The 17,192-nt window shown below is 36.4% G+C and overlaps 1 protein-coding gene and 1 pseudogene across 1 annotated transcript; one reads left to right on the forward strand and one right to left on the reverse strand.

The window, feature by feature from the left end:
• Positions 1-298: 298 nt before the first annotated feature.
• LOC116287064 (ubiquinol-cytochrome c reductase complex assembly factor 2-like) lies at positions 299-12,316 on the forward strand. Its single transcript, XM_089034433.1, is given in 4 exon segments — positions 299-454; positions 3,796-3,813; positions 3,816-4,321; positions 10,809-12,316. Coding segments are annotated over 3 exon segments (225 nt in total). The 3' UTR covers positions 3,867-4,321; positions 10,809-12,316.
• A 1,394-nt stretch (positions 12,317-13,710) lies between these two features.
• Positions 13,711-14,602, reverse strand: LOC148909343 (uncharacterized; annotated as a pseudogene).
• Positions 14,603-17,192: the final 2,590 nt, after the last annotated feature.

Below are 17,192 nucleotides of genomic sequence, written 5' to 3' on the forward strand. Positions count from 1 at the left end.
ATGTTAACACGTGACACTGAACACTGCACATGCGTGCACAGGAACCTCAACGCAATGTGCAAACGCAGTTGGGGGGGGAGGGAGGGAGCTGGGTCTTGCCTGTGGAGGCTCTCTCTGGGTAAGCATTTTTTTCTCTTTGTTTTCTTCACTCTTTTTTCTAGTTTCAATGCTCAATGGTATTCCAATTTTACTTTAATCACCCGTATTTTCTTTAATGATTTGAAGGCTTGTATAATTAGCATAATTTTACACAACCCTCCCTGGGTTAGGCGAAATTTGTACTACTAGCATAGTAAACATGGCTTCCAGAAGGGTATCTCTGGCTCCTAAACTTTATCAACGATTTCGTCAAGTTTGTGAGCAATGGCCTGTGGATAACACTACATTTGGAAGAGACCTCGGTGCACATATCAAGGAGAACTTCGGGGCTAACATGAAAAATTCAAAAATCGAGGTAAGGAAAATAATGTTATGGCCCTCGAGTAAGTATAGGTAATCGTATGGGGCCGAAGAAAATTAAGGATTGGTTTTTTGAAAACACAAGTGAAATTAATCATTAGTTTTACGAGGAACCATACGACTACCCGTTTATCATATATGAGGCAAAATTCAACGAAAAAAATCGGTCTTGAAACCAATATAATGGTACTACGCTGTCATTGATCCTAAACTATCAAATCCAATGTAGTTATGATTCAAAAGAATTTTATTCAGAATTCAAACGTATTTCTTCATATTTACATGTGCTCTCTTGGGCAAAAATATTTCAAGTTTTTTTCGGGCATTTTGTAAAACATTGACTGGACTGGACTGGCAAAATCTGCACTGACAAAACATGGACTGACAAGACAAGGACTGACAAAACATGGGCTGACAAAACATGGGCTGACAAAACATGGGCTGACAAAACGTTGTGTCTAGAAAGCGGGTAACGGGTAAAGGGTAAAGGGTAGCAGGTAAAGGGTAATGGGTAAAGGGTAAAGGGTAGAAAATGTTAAGAATAAATGATACTGGATAAATGATACAGGACTTCACAGAATTACAATTCAAAGAAAATAGGTCTTTTTTTTCACCGCTAAATTTCATATATTTTATGTGTAGAGTATTGTACAAACGCTAAAATTGTGCAAACATAGTGTCGTCAGGTTTTTAATACCCAATGAATCTATGTTCTTAAATTTTCCTAGTGGAAACACGGTCATAAACCATCGACTCTGGTTAATCATTATTATTAAATCATCCTAAATCGGACATATGGAGGCTAGCCTGGAGTGTAGCTGTGATGCATTCCCGGTAAAAAGACACACAAAACAAATAGACATTATGATGTTTTCTTGTTTTTATTATTATTATTATTGTTTTTTATAAAATAAATTAAATAGTACGCACACTGTGATTGGTTGATAGCCATGTTTGCATGAGGGTATGTAAACACAGTTGTGACGTCACAACTTTTGTGTTTTCCCGGTACAAGTTCAAAAATTTACAGTTTGTTTCGAGGAAAAAAACGCCCCCAAAAATGTATTTTGAAGACGAAGTTCCAAATTTTGACTTGTGTCAGGGCCACAGGCATAACCCTATGGTCTCATGCAGGTCTTTCTGATCGTAATATCATGACAATCTCTCGTTGGTCACTGCAAAGAGAATGACCTCAGGAGCTACAACACACGTACGTCCTTCGTCAGGACAGCTTCGGTTGTTCCAGCGACGTGCTTCCTCATGATTTAAATGCACCGCGCCCGATAAGGAATACGACTATTTCAAGGAAACAGTCAGCAGCTTCAAACTTTTTCCAGCGATAGCTCTTCAGCTCCACAAAATATCTTCTCGAAGCAGGACGAAACATTCAACTTCGCTGCCATGTTTTCTGGCTGTCAAATTGAGCAAAACCACGTTTCTTTCAACCGAGAATTCCAGTCACAGTGACACTCAGTTATCTACTTTTGATCACTTTCGTAAAGATTATCAATTCTGAAATCTTTTATTAAGATTTCTATTCAATCTTTGAACATTTCTTTGTATTTGTTTTAAAGTTTTAGAATGATAAATGTTTAAAATAACTATAGCGATTCTTTCTCGCTTCACATTTGCCTCCTTGGCGTTTATTACACGAAATTTGATTGGCTAACGATTGAAGTTGGTGATGTATGGAGAATTTGTATAAACACGGAAAAAGTTTTCTATTGCTTAAATATTGTTGTTATTGTTTCATGGTTATTTATTTATAATCATATGGATAATTATTGGTTTATAATTCATATATTTTATCTGTTAAACGCTACCCATTACCCACATTTTAGACACACCGCTGACAAATCCTGGAAAATTATAGATTTTAAATATAATTGAGGAATCAATGAAAAACTGTTAGAACCATGACAAGAATCAGTGTATGTATCACATGTTGGGAATAAAACAATAACTTACCCAAATGAAGAAATTTCCTGGCCTCCAGGTGAACTTGTTAGTATTCCTGACACTGAACATAATGTCCTGTCAATGCATTCCACTGTTGTTCAAAGGCCTCATTCAAGGGAATGTTTCTATATTCTGGGAGGGGAGCCAGGCTACACATCGCCGGCTTTGGTTATGAGGAAATATTTGTAAGAGTAAATATTACAGTATTTCCCATTTAAATCGATTTTACTAGTCTGACTCTTGTTTCCTCAATGGTATTTAAATCTATAATTTTCCATGTTTTGTCAGTCCACGTGTTGTCATGCTTTGTGACTTGAGTTTTCTTGTGATTTCTTCATCTGCCAAAACATGAAGCCATTTTGGCTTGCAAAAAAGATAAATTTTCAGTTTGCAAGCATTGCTAGGCAACTGAACTACCAATATTGTTTCATAGTTCAGGATCAATGGATTTTTTCGTTGAATTTTGCCCTATATATGATAAATATGGTTCATCGTAAAATTAAAGATTAATCTCACTTGTGTTTTCGAAGTTTTGAAAACACTCATGAAATTAAGGCAATTCCCTTGTTTTGCAATGCACATTTTTCTGTGCATGTAACTAAAATCATAGAACTAACCAAGGTTAGACATTTTTCTTAAGGAAACTAAGTAAGAAACATGTTCAAAACCAATTTTCACTTTTTTCTCTTTTTTTGAGTAGAGAGATTGCGATTCTTATCTGACTCGCCCCAGTCTACACTCGTAAAAGTGTCAGTTTTCAACTATCTTGAGACATTTTTTCAAGATAAATCAACAACGAGAAAGGTGACCCCCATTTTTAAGATGTTTGATAAATGCAATGCTCATCATTATATTTCAAAATATGAAGGAAAGTTTATTGGATAGATTTTGAAATATTTTGATGGGAATAGTTGACATGTGCAATTTTTTCTATCTTTGTAGAGGTAGAGGTGCACCTACCTGCATTTTCACCAATAGTTCAAGAATCATAGTCATCCAATACTTTGATGTATTTAGTAGTATAGATTATCAGTACGTTCTGTTATATGAAAGTACTTTTAACTTTGAATAAAGTTTTCACTATAAAACCAATAAATTATCATATTTGGAGAGCATCTAGCAAAAAAAAAAAAAGAATGGTGACCCCCATCTTTTTATTCCAGTTTTTGAATATCCATAACATGTTTAATGTCAATGCAAAGTTTCAGGTAAAAGTTATTGGCAAAATTTATTTCAAGGGAACGATCCATAGGATTACCTATGCTTATGTAACCTGTGGTCTACGTACACATCGGACCATATGCCTTTATTTGCTGTAGGCCAAAATAATTCACAGTTATACGTCCATTGATGCCACTATTTAATCTTTTTTGCTAGACCATTGAAGCTGAAAAGTCATGCTGGACAGTCTGGTGAAAATTAGTTCCAACTATACAAAGAGAAGCTAATCTTAAGGCAAACTTAAAGCTTCGATCATGCTAGCTTCAAGCCACTCCAAACGCCATTTGATAAAGACTCTTCTTATTTTGAAGAAACAGGAAGAAACCTCCGGACGAGCTCCCATTTTGAGGACTGTTTGCATTCCTGGTATAACTTTTGATCAAGCTGTAGGCCAAGAGGCAAATCGGATAATTTGGTGCAGACATTCTGGTTTGAAGGACAGAGGATTTCTTTGGACCTTAGATTGTTTATCAAGAAAATTGATTCTGGAGGGATTTTAGCCAAAGTTTGAATTTTGAAGAATTTTGAAGATGTCCAGTTGATTTTGTACGAAATACTGTGACTGAAGTCTCCTACCTTTCCTAATTTTAAGAAGGGAAAAACAAAATTTACTGTAAGCCGTGAAATACTGGACAGATTGGCCTCAAACTCATCCTAGACCCACGAGGATCAATACGAAATAGTAAGTTTTAAAAAAATATTTATGCATACGCCTACTTGCAAGTATGTTGTCATACGAAAATAGAACATTAGTGATTTAGTGGGATAGAAATTATATTAAAAAACAAATGAAGATCACTGAAGCTGAACTTTTTCTTTTGTCTTTTAATTTATTCCTTTCTCACTAAATTACTAATGTTCTAAAATTGTATGACAACATTCTTGCATGTAGGTGTATATTTCTTAGCTTATATCAATTTATCTTTAACAAACTCCATACATTTACTGTAATTCGAACAACACTAAAATTGAGCTTGGGGTACTTGTAATCAGTTTCAAAAACTGAGGCATAGTTCATTATAAACTTTTTACCATATAATTAAGGGGCAACATCTTGCAAACATGTAATGGCTAGCCACAAGCAAGGACCTTTAAAGCAAGGTTTGTTCAAGACATAGCCTAAAAAGGCCCACGTATTAAAGTTGAGGACAGTGTGACAAATTTCAAGGGTAAGCCTATGTGAGATTATTGTCCATATAAACTCTTATGCACTTTTATCTTTGATAAAGTCATCCTTATCAGTACACTTTTTATTTATTTATTCAACTTTACCACTGTGAGGTGGACAAAAAAATTTACAAGTCTAGAACCCAATACATGGCAACCGATTAGGATTTGAAAGTTGGAGGGAGGAAACCCAGAGAACATTCAGCTAGGGAAAAAACCTTGAAACAAAGGAGAGAACCAGCAAACAGCACTACTCACTTTACCAAGAACCTGGGTCACAATTCTGAGAGGCAAGCGAGCTTACGTGTGCTTCTGTTTTATAAAGCCCCACATATCTATGTAATGCCCAGGGGGGAGGGGGACAAACCCAGAGGAATTGAGATTATGCAATGACCCTACAACAGTAGGGAATATACTACTGCCATCTTGAATAAACAGATTTTGAAGACATGCAACCCAAGGTTGACATTGCCCTAACCTCTCCCCGGCCACTTTTAGTGTAATTGTGCAATGCTTCCCTCCTGCTCATGGCTGCTTGCATTGGAATGTTTACTTTCCATAATTCCAACCAATCAACTTTCAGGGTGTATATTTCTAGAACTGTTCACAGTAATCTTTTAAGCCAATTATTAGAGCTCAACTCACCTCATTTCAACCTCAGCCTGTATGGTGGACAAATTTATTATATGTGTGAATTGAATGGATAGAACTGTGGTGTAATAATGTTAGAATGTTGATCATCACAGTGAATAAGCGTTCTCATACTCATTAATAATTCATGAGTAAACCAGCCAATCAATGGGCTATTTTTGGGTCACATAATGTTACTTGAAACCTGGTAAAGTGCTGTGAAAGGAATGCATTCAGTCTGGAGTAACTGGAACAAAATTAATTCAGTCCTAGTAACTGGAACAAAATTAATTCAGTCCTAGGACTGAATTAATTTTGTTCCAGTTACTCCAAGTCAAATAATTAATGAGATGAGAAGTCATTTCAAAGCCTCCAATATCGGACTGGACGGGATTTCAAGTCCGCGCAATTAGTTCCAGTCCTCTGCTGCACCTCGGACTGTAACTAATTGCTTTCACTTGAAATCCGGTTCAGTCCACGTTGTCGGCTTTGAAATATTACATCTAAGCGAACGCTGTAAAGAAAAACCAGAAAAAATTATTTCATGCTTCGCTTATTCACTGTGATGATCAACATTCTAACATTATTACACCACAGTTCTATCCATTCAATTCACACTTATTACCTATAGTGGCTTGATGAACCCAACAAAAATTAACCTCACCAACAGGATTGGATTCATAGCTCATTTGGTAGAGCATCGCACCGGCATCACGGAGGTCATGGGTTCGATTCCCGTTAAAGCCTGAAATCATTTTTCCAGGACATTCTTTACAGCGTTCGCTTAGATCGCTTATTTACTGTGATGATCAACATTGTAACAAATTTATTATAGACGCTGAATCATTGTTGTTGATTAAAGAGTAAGATCTCTTCTCTATTTTCACCAGAAGGCAGAAAGAAAAAGATCATGGTATCTTGCTTAAAGTGAGCATTGCAAAATATCAAATTGAGCAAATCTCGTCAAATCTCAAGATCATTACCACTCAGAATATTCGTTGATATCACAGAGGTCAACATACATGTATCATCACATTTCAAACCTTACAACTCTCACCCTGATTGGTTAATAGCTGGAACAAAGGGGAAGAATTGTTATTCCAATGCAAGCAGTTGTAGTGAGGAGGGACCATTGCATAATTATGACACTAAGAACAGCTGTGGGAAGACTAACATTGCTTTAGTAGTTTTTTTCACATTGTGATTGATTATGTTCTACATTATGTTCAGCATGCTTTGAATGTTTTAAAGGTTTTGCACCATCACATGATGGCGGCCATGTTAGATGGCAGGAACAATACTGTTGTTTTACATGAGAAAGAATTTAATTCCCTAGAGGGAAGGGATTCTATTGTTGTCCATTGCTGTCTACATTGCTTATTGGCAGTATGATAGGTAGGAGAGAACAAATGTAAAGTACAAAATAGAGTGGTTTTCATTAACCCATGAATCAAAAGTTACCTATTAGATGGTAATAGCTAGATTCAAACAATAGAAAACAAATGAATTAGAGTGTAATAGTACTAAATATGCTAAAATGTATTTCACAGGTTTATGAAAATCACTCTATAACTATAAAAAAAATACCATGTAAGTTCAGAAACAAAGATGAACTTTAGAGATTCATTACACTAGTTTTGAAGCTGCATGTAACTAAATTAAATGGTTCCAAAACTCCCACAAGAGATCAACAAAAAGGAACAATGATATAGCTGGCAATTTATTCTCCTTAACCGGCAAGGACAGAACTGGCAAAGCATTTGCTTTTCACTCAATCTATAAAGAAATACTGATTAAAAAATACATGAAAAACATCATAATTCTTTGTTCCACTGAAACTGCATGTTCTAAGCTACCCAGTGTAGACACTACAACAATCTTTTCCTTTGCTGTAATTAAAGATGGCAAAGGCTTTACACAAGCTCTGCCAGGCATAATTAAAAATTATCTACCATCAGTATTAAATCATATTTTTGTTTTGCTATCTGAATATATTGCGAGAAAGATGAGAAGAAGCAATATTAAGTTTGGAATAATTCAAGTTATGAATCAATACTAACAGCTGATACTACCCAACTGGAAGTGATGATCATACAATAAACTTTCTTTGTTGCAGTCCTTGTTTTCTTGTGACTGCTTACTAAAGAGTGGGTCACTAATGGTTATTAATTTCAATTCAAAGGCCAGATCAGATTACGGCAACTAATCTCACACCCATAATAAGCAAAAGTATTTTAAGAACTTCTATTAAACATTCAACCAGGCTCCAAAATCCAAGTTCTCTTAGGTGGACTGCGTATCTAAGTTCATTGTTTATTATTTGAGATTTTTGGTCCACAGGCTAGTGCACAAAAGGACCACAGGGTCCTCTTCAACAAGGGCAGATCCAGGGGGGACAAAGGGGGCAGAAGCCCCCCCCCCCCCCCCCTCAGCAGAAAAAAACGATGCTTTTTTATATTATTTTCCATTGTGTTGACGGAAGAAACTCAATTCCCCCCCCCCCCCCCCCCCACCAAACTCAATTAGCCCCCCCTAAAATTTTGGCTGGATCCACCCTTGTTCAAGGTACAGTACGTTGCACTAATTTCCAACCAAATAAAATCCTAATACAAATACCGCAATCAACCTTTTTTTAAGAAATTATTAGTAAAGGCCAGACAGTGAGGGTGGTAGCTGCTAGGGTTTCTTCATGTCATTACTGGTTCGTTTACATCCCTTTGTTGCAGGGTGAGATAGTAGGGACCATTTATGCCATTTTACATGGTCAACCTTGCCACATGTATAAAATCTTATGATCAGCTTCTCCTGAAAAGTCATTTCTCAGACATAAACAAAATAATCTCTTTCGTATCTCAGTGATCAATGATATAAATGTAAGATACAGGAGGTGGGCTCATTAATTTGGAGAGGGTGGACTGAAAAGGATATTAATATGTGTTATATAGTGTTTATTTTACACCTTCTAGCAGTAAAAGACTAAATTACAAAGAAAGCCAAGACAAAATTGTAATACAGTGCTGAAAAGTGTAATACAGTGTAAATTGCCTTATTTCATGATGACGTCACATCAAAACAAGCTATTTTCTTAACACTAGGGATCATGGTCACTTGAGGGGGATGGAATGACAACAACATATCCTAAATCACCATGAAAAAAATTTTTTTTAGTTGGTGAAGGCAAGAACAACTAAATATTAAGCTAAATATCTCAAAAGAAGAGAATTAAGATAAAATTTAGCCTAAATTTCTAATGTTTTAGCCGATGTAAACAAACTGTAATGTCATGATGATACAGGGGGCAATAACAAACAATTCTCGATTTTGATTGGATAATAGACAATAGAAAAGGATTTCAGCCAATTAGATGACAGATAATTGTGACGAAAAATTTGAGGAAAATTTAAAGCAAATCGAGGTGGAAAGTTGGCAGCCATTTTATATTTCGATTAGTAAGGAAAAGTTTTACAGATTTTACTATCAAAGAACTAAAAAAAACAGTTGAAAAAGAAAAAGTGAAAAGAAAAGAAACTATGACATGAATTTAGGAAAATGATTTAGCTGATCTAGCAAAATACTCGAACTATTCAATGCCGAAGTAAAACAAGAACAAAATCAGAAACAAAAAAAGACTATGAGCAAGACTATAACACGATGTGGTAAGTACTTATAGTATTACACAATATTTTGGTCTACGAGATCCCACTACTGAGCCGCAAATTTTCCTGAACACGTTTAACTGAACTGTCAAGTATAATTTTTTTCAATAGAACTCCACGGGAACTCCAGTAGCTCGAAGTCTGTAAAGTCAGCCAATCCAAATGTATTCATTTATAGCGATTCAGATTTGCTTTACACTAAACAAATTTTCACAATAGACCTATAACCACATTTTGGTAAAAAAACTTTTTGAGTTACATATATTTGAAACCAAAAACGCTTTAAATATATTTGGTTGTCATCGAATTTCATAAAAATAATAATATTATGTGTTGGATATTTTACGTTTCGTCTCTTCTTTTTATAATGAGTTTCATGTGCATTATTACTAAGTATTCATATGGTTTCTCGTTCAGTTTGGGATAAACGCACTCGTGTGTTTTTAGAGCTAAATTGCACTCCAGCTAGGGTCTCGTGCAATTTCAACTCTTTGAAAACACACTCGTGCAAATTAATCCCAAATTGAACTCGAAACCATGTGATTATCTATACTAAAGGTGCTGACACACAGTGCAACATTGCGTGTCTACCCCAAACTTGTTGCATGCAACAAATCTGTAGTTGAATCCCGCTCTACTCTTGCAACATTGGCGCAACAAATTTCATCATGTGTACATAGCAGCAACATTACCTACAACATTTTGAAATTTCCAGCCAATCAGCTTGCACCAAATTTATAACTGCTGACCAAATATCTTAACATAGCAAGCTGACACAAGCAATGTTGCATGATTTTGTTGCAATGTGTGTCACCCTGATTCAAATTTGTTGCTTGCAATGTTGAGTGCAATGTTGAACTGTGTGTCATATGACATTGTCACCACTTATTTTGATATTTCACCCTTTCAGGAGTGACATACTTCAAATATGTTAATGACTGTGATGTCATATCAGTCTTCTTTGAATATACAAATTTTAACTGTTCAAGCAAAAAGTATTTTAAAAGCATTGTGAACATATTCATGGTTTACACTATGTTATTGTAAAATGTGGTGTCTCATATTAGTCAGTGTTTAGTTTTATAACTTGTACAAATGCACCCTATTGCCCAATATGATGTGACTTTCCACGGGCGGCGGAAGCTAAAAATCTTTGGGGGGGCACTGAAGATTATATTCAATGCTATGTGATAATGACAATGCTTTGTTTGATTGCAGACGCATGCGCTGTAAAACAATGACTAAGAAGCAATATTTTTGGGGGTCCAGGCCCCCCAAAAAAATTTGGTGGGGGGCACATACCCCCCCCCCCCCCACCCGGGTCCCACAGTTCCACCGCCCCTGCTTCATCAACTATCATTTAAAGTTATATAAACCATTATGACTTAAAGATGAAACAATCAAATATTATCATGATAATAATAAGTAAAAGCAGCAGCAAACCATTTACTCTTAGCAGTAGTAGTAGAGTGCAAACAATATAACCGTGAAATTTTAGTATTACTAAATAGCACAATTTCATGCAAATGCCATTGTTTTCTATTGTTTATCTAGCACTATTTTGTACTATTTAGTATTTAGCGTTTCACAGATTAATTGTTTGCACTCTAGTTATAAGTGTGATTGCCACACTTCTAGTGCTTAGTTTGTGGTAAAAAATACATTACTTTTATATCTCTGAAAAGAATATCCTAACAAACTGTCTTTGTCTTGCAGAGTATCAAAATCAAGGAAGAAAAAAAAACCAGCATATGGCATAAGCTACTTACAAAGAAATGATGTTCATTTGTTGGAATATTTACTCTCAGTAGAATGGTACTGAGACTATTCATATTACTGAGCAAATCATCTTCCTCTGATTGTATGAGCTATGGTTGTCTGCTAAGCTACAATTGGCTAATGAAGATTCCTGAGTATAATATTTGAAGAAATATGAGAAAAAAACAAGGATTAAGCATAATAATAACTGAAGCTTATACACGAAAGTATCGTGAATTAAGTATAGAGTGTACGATATTTTCCTGTTATATGACTTCAAAGAATAAACCAAGGATACCAAAGGCTAAAACACTATAGGGTGTGAACAAGGAATATAATAAATACGCAGGGGACGGATCCAGGAATTATAGAAGGGGAGTGACTATTACAAAGGTTTTACCAGGAATTGGAGGAAAAGGGGGTGACTATTACTAACAATATTCTGGGAAAGTTGAGCAAAAGAGGGGTGACTAGTCACCCCTTTTACCATCCCTGGATCTGCCCCTGATACGATACAGTTTTTCATGTTGGGCGTAATATTTTCCCAATTCAGATCACGTGTTATTCCCAAGAGTATCGTTTCTCATGAAATTCCCTTGTCAACCAATAAATTTTACTGTAGAAGAAACAAAGCATCTTATCCTCGTAACAATAGCACGTGGTCTGAAATGGGAAGATTCATAACGATGCAAACTGAAAAGCTTTATCCAATAGGAGGAGATTTTGACATAGGGAGAGAAATCCCATTTGAGGAATGTAGTTCCGGGATACATTTTTCTGTAACGCAGGATAATTTTCCATGTTGGTGAGATTTCCCATAAATATGACCCGGTCCCACAGAATGGATGAACCCTACAGTTTAAAATTCCAAAATTCTTCATAAAATTACACCAAAAGCTGCCTCTCGGGAATCTTGTCTATTTCTGAACTTTTCTGATTCATCGGCAAATACAGCAAATATTTTATTTGACGAAATGACAGAGACTCTGGGAAACCCAAAATTTTAAAGATCTCTGATTGGTTAGAATATTTTTTCGCGATAATAACTGGGTTACCTGTGATAACCCCGGTCATAAAACACCTTTAATTTTCTAGTCCTGATTCCTCCCCCACAATAGACAAAGTGTGCAATAAAACCTAGGGGTCTTCAGGAGCTTACCTAAAAACCTTTCAATTAGCATATGCCAACTGTCGATCAATGTCACTTTGTTTCCAAGTGATTAAGGTGGCTGCCTACTTTTGAACGTTCAAATTGGGCCCACGATGAGCGCGCGCTCAAAAACCGCTGAAAAATCTACAAGATTTTATTGAAGAACCATACGCGTTTTGAGCTTCAACAGCAAAACCCTCAAATTTAATAAGTCATTCGAAAAAACTCCTAAAAATCTAGGTTATGTCAACATTTTAGAAAAAGTTTAAACCAGTAACACATGAAAAAATAGATTTCTGAAGGGATTCTTCGACTTTATGAGATTTTTTAAGAGCACCGAAACTACAAAATATGACAAATCAATGTATTTTTTTGTATTTTTGTCGAAACCATCCATGTATTATTGTAGAATGATTGAGTAGCCTTCATTCGTGCAATCATAGAGTCTGCAAATAAATATTATCTTATGAATCTTAATTTTTTTCTAATCACTTCCGGTGGCGCAATTTTTACTCCAAAAGCTCGTACGTAGGCTTCCATTAAATGCTGATTATCTCAGAAAGGAGCTCGGGACACCCTATTTTTCTTTCCAGATTTGGAATCAGCATCAAATTTCAATTTGGAAGATCAAAGTTTTAAAAAAAGTTTAAATCAATTTCCAAAAGTAGGCAGTCAACTTAAGAGAGGGCGTAGGTAGTGAGCACGACGGAAATTAATGCCTATGCATGCTCTATTTTGTTGACAGCTATCCCTGACTGAGCCCCGAATTAGGGACGGACCATCAGGTTTTTGAGGGGGGGGGGGGGGTTGGCAAAAAAACAACAAAAAATACATTTAAGCACAACTTTAAAGAGTAAAAAGAATCGTGCATAAGAAAAGTGCCAGAAAAAAATCCCAGTTATCTCCAAAAAATTCCTGCACAGTAAAATAAAATTCCTGCAAAAAATAAAAATTGCCCTAACCCCCTGTGTTAAAAGTCTCTGCCTTGAACCAATTGTCATGAACTCAGTTTTGGCGATGTTCAAGCTTAACTTATTGGCTACCGGCCAATGGTCAAGGTTGCTGAGCTCAGTGTTTATAAGGAATTCAAGGTGTGATACGTTGCTTGCATTGAGGTTTATGCTGGTATCATCAGCAAACATTCGTGGTGGTGCTAAGGCAGTTGGGTAAGTCATTTATATAAACGAGAAAAAGAAGAAACCCTAGCAGGCTCCCCAGAGGTACCCCCACAACTTATGATACCAGCATCTGAAAGACTACCATTTACACTACATTTTTGACTTCGATTATTTAAATATGACTTAATCAACGCAATGAATTTTCGTTCAGCTCCATAGTTCGATAATTTCCGAATAAGAATTTCGTGTTTAATCGTATCAAACGCTTTTTTTAAGTCAATAAATATAACTCATTGAGTTGGCCATTATCAATATTAACAGACCAGTTAATAATCAGGGCCGTAGCCACCAAAGCTCACCAACTTTTGATTGGTTCGGTTTTCAAGGAAGGGGGTAGGGGGTAGGTGGAGAGGAGCAAGGAAAAGTATAGGGAAAACCTCCTACACTTAATAGAGAGTTTTAGATTGATTTTTTTTTCTCCCCGCAAACGGCAAACGTGACCACGTTTTCATAGTTTTCCTGTATTTTACTTTACTATTTACAAACCTCACCAAGCGCAAATACTAGTACTAATCTAGTACTAATCTAGTACTTAGATTTTGAATGTTGCGAAAGTACTTTTTCTTGACTCGTTCTTTAGGATGTATTCATTTGCAATAGATTTTAAATCAAGCTTATCTGTGACATCCTGGTGGTAATGTAGTATCATCAAATGATTTAATCTTGATTGAGCCATTGTACTTCTGAGATATGTCTTGATGCGTCGCAGAGCACTGAAAGATCGCTCAGATGTTGCGTTTATTGGAGGAAGAACATTCAATAGGCGAAATAACTTGCAAACTTCATCTAGGATACCTCTTTGAGCAGAAGATAAAATAAAAAGGGTTGTCTTGACATTCTCTATGTTAGGGTTTTCGTTGTCGCCACGAACAGAGAAATACAATTGCCGGAGAGTTAACAATTGAGTTTCTAAGGCTTTCTTGTCAAAATCATCATGAAAAACGTGCAAACGTTCAGTTCTTCTTTGAAGCACTGTCCTTGACAGGCTTTACAGAGAAGCTGCTCCAAATTAGCGAATACACGACGGTATTCATCTTTGGGCGAAGATAGAAACTCTGCTTGTGCGTCTCCTTGTCCAAATATTTTCGAGGTTTTTCTCTTTCTTGCCAACTTTGGTTCATCGACTTCAAATTCATCCCGTCGTTCTTCCACTTTTTTCCAAAATAGTTATCATCAGTGCGCAAGCTTTCGAGTGTTTGACCGGTAAGCATCGCTATTTTATGACCCTCTACACTTGTGAACTTGGGATTCTGAAGTGTCTGACTCAGTTTGTCAGTGTGTTGCAAAATCATTTCAGCGAGAATCAAACAAAACAAAAATTTGAATGGTCTCATCTGACTTTTCAACGCCTTGAATTCTAGCCTTGATTTCAGTGTCACATTTTCCTGCCAAAGCGGTTCCCCACAAAAGATTGATATTGCCATAGTTAAATAATATACTTACAAGAAATCCGGCGCGGACTGTCCATCTCGTCGGGAATAGAGTTCGGACACCTTGCGCATCACTTTCTGTCTCTTGCTTTAAAGTATTTAGCATTGATTCGCGCTTCGGAAAAAACTTGATCAATAGACCCGTTTCGAATTCCAAATTACCGCTGTGTTTCTTGATTACAGACCCATTTGCACAGGGTTAGCCTCGATTTTGTGCAGAAGATTCACGTGTTCCAGTCAAGGTCCGACGAGTTTCAAAATGTACTGTTGAAGTTGTGCATTCTTTACTTTACCGTTGGTATTTGTGAATATTTATACTCTGATACGAGGCCAACCCTGTGCAAATGAGTCTGTAATGAAGGAACACAGCGGTAATTAGGAATGGAATTCGAAACTGTTTTACCACCTCGTAGCAAGTACGCAAACAGTCCTGCAAAATCTTGCATTGTTTCATTGTGTCATTAACGCTAAGACTAAGTGCATGAGCAAAACAGTGGACAAAAACACCTCGCGGTTCCAAAGCAGAAATTTTGGCAGCTACCCCATTTTTGGCACCAGCCATCGTACTGCAGCCATCATAGCATTGACCTCGAAGCTTAGAAAGAGGGATCTGGAATCTAAGTAGGGCATCTTTAATGGTGTCAACTATGCTCTGCGCATTGGTGGAATCCATACTATACAATCCAAGAAATTCCACTGACACTTCAAAGTTATCATCAACATATCTCATTACTATACTCAGCGGTCTTCCGTCACACGAGTATACAGTCAATTCAAAAAATGTTGTCGTCGACCACCTAAAGCCGACGCGACTGGACCGAAAGGAACTCTGGGTAGTAATCATGGATAACCACATTTCAGTACGTTACTTTTCTTTACTTGATTCTGTTTTTGATACTGACAGGTCTTGTACCTGGTCTGCTTCTCGAGAATGTCGCTGTCATAGAGGTTAACCTCATAAAGTACACTAGTTTTATCTTAATGAAGTTATTTTTCCATTCTTATTTTTATTTTTAAGTACAATGTTATATTTTTTGCATATATTTTTATGTTTAATTATTTCAATTATTTCATGAGGTGGTCACCTTGCATGGTTCTCTTGTCCCGTTCGTGACTTTCCTTTCTGGGTAACTCTTTTTTTTCTTCTATTTAATACATTGTAATATTAGTTTTCCCAAATAAAGCTGTAAAAAATAAAAAATAAAATTGCGGATACAAACATTTCCGGGAACGTGTGGACGGGGCCTCAATCTATCCATTTGCCTTTTGATACCAGGTTTCAAATTGTAATTTTCACTCATGTAGCGATAGCTTTAAGTTTCACTCTGAATCAGAGCCCGAAAGGTATGAAACGATGCTGGGATTTTCTTTAAACTCCTTTAAAATACAAACAAAATCTGGATAGCGGTAAACTATTACGTCTAATTATTCCCAAGTTCTATGACCTCTTTCACAATGGGCACCAAGTGACATTAATTTATTGTGTGTACGTTCATCCAATATGTGACTTAAGCACTGTCTAGAGAGTCCGATACCAAAACAATAAAGCTCTGCCAGACTATCTAGACTTTATAATATAGTCAAGTAAATCCGCGCGATCTGATTGGTTGAAAAGCATGAACTATTTGCCCATGGGTTGCACGCTCACGTCAGCTTTTTTTGCTTCTTACCATTTACTAGGACGTGCGTTACACTGATACGTTACGTTAATCTGCTATCAAGTTACTGGTTAGTACGATTACCGGAAATTCAACGTATCAGCGTCTTGTTTCAAATCTCAAATGACACAGGAAACCCAATAAAGCACTTACTGATTTTTTTATTCATGTACAAATTCTAAAGCCGGGCTCCCTGTGTTTCGGACAGCTTTGGTTCACTTGCAAGCTAATTTTTTGCCATTATTTTAGTCATAACAGTCTTCAGTGTAAAGCTGCCATTTTCAACTGTTTTTCTGTGTTTTGGCGCCTTTGTGCTTTAAATTCACGCAAGGTGCGTAAGGAGAATTTAGGGCATGATCAACAAATAAAGTCAATATTTTGTATTTATTTCTTGTTTGTTGACTTGACTATATTATAAAAGCAATGAATCATAAGTAGCTGCGCGTCCATCGAGTTATGGATCAAAAAAGCTAGATTTGCACTAGAGGGCAACTCTTACGCTTTTCTTCGTGCTTAGCAACCTTCCGCGTGCATCCATAACTCGATGGACGCACGCTACTTATGATCCATTGCTTATACTGAAATTTACAAGAAGTTTAGCAAAACTTTAATCGCACAAGTCACAATATGAAATGCTTAAGTATATCAAAGTCTTAGAGTAACTGGTTAAAGATGATAAGGCTTGAGGCATAAAATATGTGGAGTTTGATAGCGTGAGAAATGTTAACTGCGGCGAGGTCTTTAGAAAATCAATGTTGTCAATATTAGTAAATGACAAGTCTAATTTTAATAGTCGGGGAGCTTTAAAGTTTTTGTTCAATGTCGTAGCTAAATTCTTAATATGCATTTGCATTTGCAGTGTATTGCATAAATTCAATTCCACTATTTCCATGGAATGTTGGCTAATCCTCTCACTGACTTCACTG

Source organism: Actinia tenebrosa, unplaced genomic scaffold, assembly GCF_029948245.1.
Source record: "Actinia tenebrosa isolate PJP-AT-01 unplaced genomic scaffold, QUT_ActTen_1.0 PGA_scaffold2__45_contigs__length_23673736, whole genome shotgun sequence".
Classification (NCBI taxonomy): Eukaryota; Metazoa; Cnidaria; class Anthozoa; order Actiniaria; family Actiniidae; genus Actinia; species Actinia tenebrosa.